Below are 6162 nucleotides of genomic sequence, written 5' to 3'. Positions count from 1 at the left end.
TGGGACCTCCACTCTTTGTACATATCCACACCCACCCACCACTTTATTCACACACCATCATCCTCCACCTAGGCTTTCTCTTGGCTTACCCTTTCCCCCCACTGTGTCCATACACGATTTGGCGCCATTATACGAAGTGTCACCATCACATATATTTAGGTTGTCCGTTTCTCACATTTAATACCGTCCACTTCTGCACACTGTCAGGATCCCACACTCCTCCTCTTTTCTTCTTTTTTTATCTCTCTCCTTGTTATATTCACATATCTCAACCATGCCATATTTGTCAATCCACTAGATTCATCACCCGTTTCACATGCACCCTTGCTTCACGTAGCATATACACTGCTTATACATTTTTTTACACACATTACATGCCTCTAGGTCCCTCTGAGAGCTAAACATCTCTTTACGCATGCGCATGGTGAGGACGTCTCCATGACTACTAGACGCTCCTCCACTATCTTTATTTATGGCGCATTGCGCTCGCTAACACATTAGACATCCATCTGGGGAACATATCCAGGCTGGTATACAATTCTATATACACTTTTCATTCATTCATAGTTGCTAGATCGTCTTCCTTGGTTTTAAACATTTTCGTATTTGTTTCTGTCACGCATGCGCACGCAACGGCTGTTGCCATAGATACATGACGCACATTCTCAATCCTTATTGGATACACACGATTGACGTCATCACTTCGCGACGCATGCTATGTCAATCACTACACAAGCGGTTACACATGGTGGTGGGGCATCACGGTCACACTGGGGTAAGTAATTTCCTGTTAATTACTTTGGTTATATAAAGACACTATTTTAAGTTTGTTGTTATCTTGATAAAGACCTGCGGGTCGAAACGTCGATCTTCTCACACAGATAAAGCCTTTTTTCAAACAAGTCCTTTGGAGTGCTCTGAATTATTGTTCTCTATATATATATATATATATCTATATATATCACTTTTTCATTTTGTTTGGAGTGAAGGATTTTTTTCTGTTTGATATATTTCTATATATATGCATATATATATATTTCTCTATCTATCTATCTATCTATATTTCTATATATCTATATATAACTATATATATATATATATATATATATATATATTTCTAGTCAAACAAAAAATCCTTGCACTCCAACTCAAAAAACTATATGGCCTGGTGCCCAGCAAAAAAGATAATATAAAATAGAGAAAAATACCGGCACTCTAGGTCTTCCAATGAATGTAGTTTAATTTGTCAATCCAAGGTCAACGTTTCAGCCCTGGTTCAGGGCTTTCATCAGGACCACAAAGAGCATAATACAAAATTACAAGCTTATATAGGACTGTATATCACACCAAACGCTTACCAAATCAGCTGTTCACAATCATGCACGGAGACCGGCGTCAACCACTACATCAATGGACATTTGTATTTCTTCATTATGTCAATTTTTAATTTTATTTCTTAATTTTTTATTTTAATTTTTACTACTTTTTAGTAAATAGTAGTGTAGACTCCTGTTTGGGGTTTAACCCCTTGTAATGGAATCAATCCATCAGCAATCTAAATCAGGAGTTTGTTAGGGTGAGGTCATTTCATCCCTGGTTATCAGGAGTCCTTATTAAAGATATTGTTAAAACTTAACGTTTAATAATGTATGCAGATAAAAATGTTTATTCAAACACCCTTAATACCAAGTTTTCACCAAGTGTAAATAAGTGTAAATGATAATGAAAAGAAAAAAGAAAAGAAAAGACAAAAATAAAGGATAAAACTAAGAGCTAAATGCTCTATAGATTTAAAATGTTATCCACATAGAAGGAGCAGAAGGATGTTGTGCTTTTCTGATCTGACTCTATAGGTTTTAACAGTTATGTCAGGTAGAATGAACAGAACGGTGCTGTCCTCTACTGGTCAGACCTAGGTATGATAGATACTGTAAGGTCTGTTATAGCGAAGAAAAGGAAACACTCTGCTAAACAGTGAAATATAAGATCTGTGACCTTTTGAATATATACAATCTATTCACTTGTTCTCGCTAAAGGTGTTACTTCCCTGTGAGTAGGGTTTTATGGAGCACAGCCTCAAGCTGCGGTAGATTGAGTTTACTAGGGTGGATTACAGTGTCGTCTGCATACATGTGTACAGTTGAATAGAAGGGAAAGCAATAAAATGAATTATTTGGTCAATCTATAAACAATGTAAAGAATACAGATGTTACCTTCCAATGGGTGTAAGTTGACTATTAAATCCATGTAGATAGATTGCCAAGGTTTGTTAGGAATTGGGAGGAGGGGGGAGTAAGAAGAGAGGGAGTGGGGAGTAAGAAGAGGGGGGAGTAAGAAGAGGGGGGAGTAAGAAGAGGGGGTAAGAAGAGAGGGAGGGGGAGTAAGAAGAGGGGGTAAGAAGAGAGGGAGGGGGGAGTAAGAAGGGGGAGTAAGAAGAGGGGGAGGGGGGACTAAGACGAGGGGGAGGGGGTAAGAAGAGAGGGAGGGGAGAGTAAGAAGAGGGGGGACTAAGACGAGGGGGAGGGGGGGCTAAGACGAGGGGGAGGGGGGACTAAGACGAGGGGGAGGGGGGACTAAGACGAGGGGGAGGGGGTAAGAAGAGAGGGAGGGGAGAGTAAGAAGAGGGGGAGGGGGGAGTAAGAAGAGGGGGATAAGAAGAGAGGGAGGGGGGAGTAAGAAGAGGGGGGAGTAAGAAGAGGGGGGAGTAAGAAGGGGGTAAGAAGAGGGGGGGTAAGAAGAGGGGGAAGTAAGAAGTGGGGGAGGGGGAAGTAAGAAGTGGGGGAGGGGGAAGTAAGAAGTGGGGGAGGGGGAAGTAAGAAGTGGGGGAGGGGGAAGTAAGAAGTGGGGGAGGGGGAAGTAAGAAGAGGGGGAGGGGGAAGTAAGAAGGGGGTTAAGAAGAGGGGGAGGGGGGAGTAAGAAGAGGGGGGTAAGAAGGGGGGTAAGAAGAGGGGAAGGGGGGAGTAAGAAGAGGGAGGTAAGAAGAGAGGGAATGGGGTAAGAAGAGGGGGAGGGGGGAGTAAGAAGGGGGTAAGAAGAGGGGGAGGGGAAGTAAGAAGAGGGGGAGGGGAAGTAAGAAGAGAGGGGGGAGTAAGAAAAAGGGGGGTAAGAAGAGAGGGAGGGGGGAGTAAGAAGAGGGGGGAGTAAGAAGAGGGGGGAGTAAGAAGAGGGGGGAGTAAGAAGAGGGGGGAGTAAGAAGAGGGGGGAGTAAGAAGAGGGGGGGAGTAAGAAGAGGGGGGGAGTAAGAAGAGGGGGGGAGTAAGAAGAGGGGGGGAGTAAGAAGAGGGGGGGAGTAAGAAGAGGGGGGGAGTAAGAAGAGGGGGAGGGAGTAAGAGGGGGGGGAGTAAGAGGGGGGGGGAGTAAGAGGGGGGGAGTAAGAGGGGGGGGGAGTAAGAGGGGGGGGAGGGGAGGGGGAGGGGGAGTAAGAGGGGGGGAGGGGAGGGGGAGGGGGAGTAAGAGGGGGGGAGGGGAGGGGGGGAGGGGAGGGGGAGGGGGAGTAAGAGGGGGGGAGGGGAGGGGGAGGGGGGGAGGGGAGGGGGAGGGGGAGTAAGAGGGGGGGAGGGGAGGGGGAGGGGGAGTAAGAGGGGGGGGAGGGGAGGGGGAGGGGGAGTAAGAGGGGGGGGAGGGGAGGGGGAGGGGGAGTAAGAGGGGGGGAGGGGAGGGGGAGGGGGAGTAAGAGGGGGGGAGGGGAGGGGGAGGGGGAGTAAGGGGAGGGGAGGGAGAGGGGGGGAGGGGAGGGGGAGGGGGAGTAAGGGGAGGGGGAGTAAGGGGCGGGGGAGTAAGGGGAGGGGGAGGGGGAGTAAGGGGAGGGGGAGGGGGAGTAAGGGGAGGGGGAGGGGGAGGGGGAGTAAGGGGAGGGGGAGGGGGAGTAAGGGGAGGGGGAGGGGGAGGGGGAGTAAGGGGAGGGGGAGGGGGAGTAAGGGGAGGGGGAGGGGGAGTGGGAGTAAGAGGAGGGGGAGGGGGAGGGGGAGGGGGAGTGGAAGTAAGAGGAGGGGGAGTGGGAGTAAGAGGAGGGGGAGGGGGAGGGGGAGTAAGGGGAGGGGGAGGGGGAGTGGGAGTAAGAGGAGGGGGAGGGGGAGGGGGAGTGGGAGTAAGAGGAGGGGGAGTGGGAGTAAGAGGAGGGGGAGGGGGAGGGGGAGTAAGAGGAGGGGGAGTGGGAGTAAGAGGAGGGGGAGTGGGAGTAAGAGGAGGGGGAGGGGGAGGGGGAGTAAGAGGAGGGGGAGTGGGAGTAAGAGGAGGGGGAGGGGGAGTGGGAGTAAGAGGAGGGGGAGGGGGAGGGGGAGTGGGAGTAAGAGGAGGGGGAGGGGGAGGGGGAGGGGGAGTAAGAGGAGGGGGAGGGGGAGTAAGAGGAGGGGGAGGGGGAGGGGGAGTAAGAGGAGGGGGAGGGGGAGTAAGAGGAGGGGGAGGGGGAGTAAGAGGAGGGGGAGGGGGAGGGGGAGTAAGGGGAGGGGGAGGGGGAGTAAGAGGAGGGGGAGGGGGAGGGGGAGTAAGAGGAGGGGGAGGGGGATTAAGAGGAGGGGGAGGGGGAGTAAGAGGAGGGGGAGGGGGAGGGGGAGTAAGAGGAGGGGGAGGGGGAGTAAGAGGAGGGGGAGGGGGAGGGGGAGTAAGAGGAGGGGGAGGGGGAGTAAGAGGAGGGGGAGGGGGAGTAAGAGGAGGGGGAGGGGGAGTAAGAGGAGGGGGAGGGGGAGTAAGAAGAACACAGGGAGGAGGGGGGTAAGAAGAACACAGGGAGGAGGGGGGTAAGAAGAACACAGGGAGGAGGGGGGTAAGAAGAACACAGGGAGGAGGGGGGTAAGAAGAACACAGGGAGGAGGGGGGTAAGAAGAACACAGGGGGGTGAGGAGAGCACAGGGTGGGTGGGTGAGTGTGAGAAGAGACCACTAAGGGCAACACTTACACACAAAGACAATGCATCCTTTGCACACATACACAGAAACAGACAATGCAAACACACACACACTGCTTTTCTTACATACACACAGAAACACAATGCATCTCTTACACTCAATGCACACACATACAGACACACAACCTGCATCCCTTATGCATACAAACACAGATTCACACAATGCATCCCTTACACACAACCAGAAACACACAATACATCCCTTATACACAAATGCACACTGCTTCCACTACACACAAACACACTGCATCACCTACACAAACTGGTATCCCTATACACTACATATCATAAGCACACATATTTGATCCTCTACAATAACACATAACACATCCTCTACACACTCCACTTCCTTGTGAGCGAACTCATGGGTGGGTGGAACATGTAAGTGGACTTATGAGTGGGCCTTATAGGCATACTCACCGACAGGCCCTGGGGCCCAGACCTTGAGCTGTGTAAGGGGCCCCCCAAAAATGGAGCTGCTTCCAATTCTCCCAGAACATTGAATTTTGTGACCACAGTTGCAAACAGCCTCCAGAGATCCTGTTCTACGCCAGACCAGTGGAGCCAAACTGTAGCCCATCATCATCCTCATCTGGTTGTAAGTAGGTAGTCTAGTATATTATTAGTGACACTAATCTATAATTTACCTCACAGTAAAGGGACACTATAGCTTAATGAAGTGGTTCTGGTGTCTATAGCTGGTCCCTGCAGGCTTTTTAATGTAAACACACACTGTGTGCAGCACTGGCGTTAGTTCATATGGCAGGTCATATGGGTGGGGCATTGTGATGTCACATGGGGGGGCGGCAAATTTTTCTTTTGTCTACGGCTGCAAAAATCCTTGCACCGGCTCTGATCCTGGGCAGGTGCACCAGTCTACTGTATATATCACTGGTGGATCCAGGGGGGCAACGGGGCAATTGCCCACCCCTCCCCTCCACTGTCCGCAGGAACCGTGTGGGCAGCTGGCAGGGGAGGGAGGAAGAGCGGACCCGGGAGCTCAGCCTGCAGCTCCTCTGGGTCCTTCTTGCATGAGCACAGAGCGTTGCCGCGGTTACCACGGCAACGTTATGGCTCTCTCGAGAGTAAACTCTAGCCCTGGAGCTACGAGCTAGAGTTCACTCTCAACACTGTGACCACCAGGGATTCCTGGTGGTCGCAGTGGTGAGAGTGAACTCTAGCCCCATAAACACATTGCCCCCCCACACACACCATACACATTCACACACTGACCCCACACACCATACACATTCACACAC

The 6162-nt window shown here is 51.0% G+C and overlaps 1 protein-coding gene across 1 annotated transcript; it reads right to left on the bottom strand.

Annotated features, from left to right (window-relative positions):
* Positions 1-3462: 3462 nt before the first annotated feature.
* Positions 3463-4677, bottom strand: LOC134571079 (basic proline-rich protein-like; the record flags this gene model as incomplete). Its single annotated transcript, XM_063429130.1, has 1 exon — positions 3463-4677. A coding segment is annotated over one exon (1215 nt), but the record flags the coding sequence as incomplete, so codon positions are not given.
* Between the last annotated feature and the right edge of the window lie 1485 nt (positions 4678-6162).

Source organism: Pelobates fuscus, chromosome 8 (genome assembly GCF_036172605.1).
Source record: "Pelobates fuscus isolate aPelFus1 chromosome 8, aPelFus1.pri, whole genome shotgun sequence".
Classification (NCBI taxonomy): domain Eukaryota; kingdom Metazoa; phylum Chordata; class Amphibia; order Anura; family Pelobatidae; genus Pelobates; species Pelobates fuscus.
This window is presented reverse-complemented; position numbering and strand designations above follow the sequence as displayed.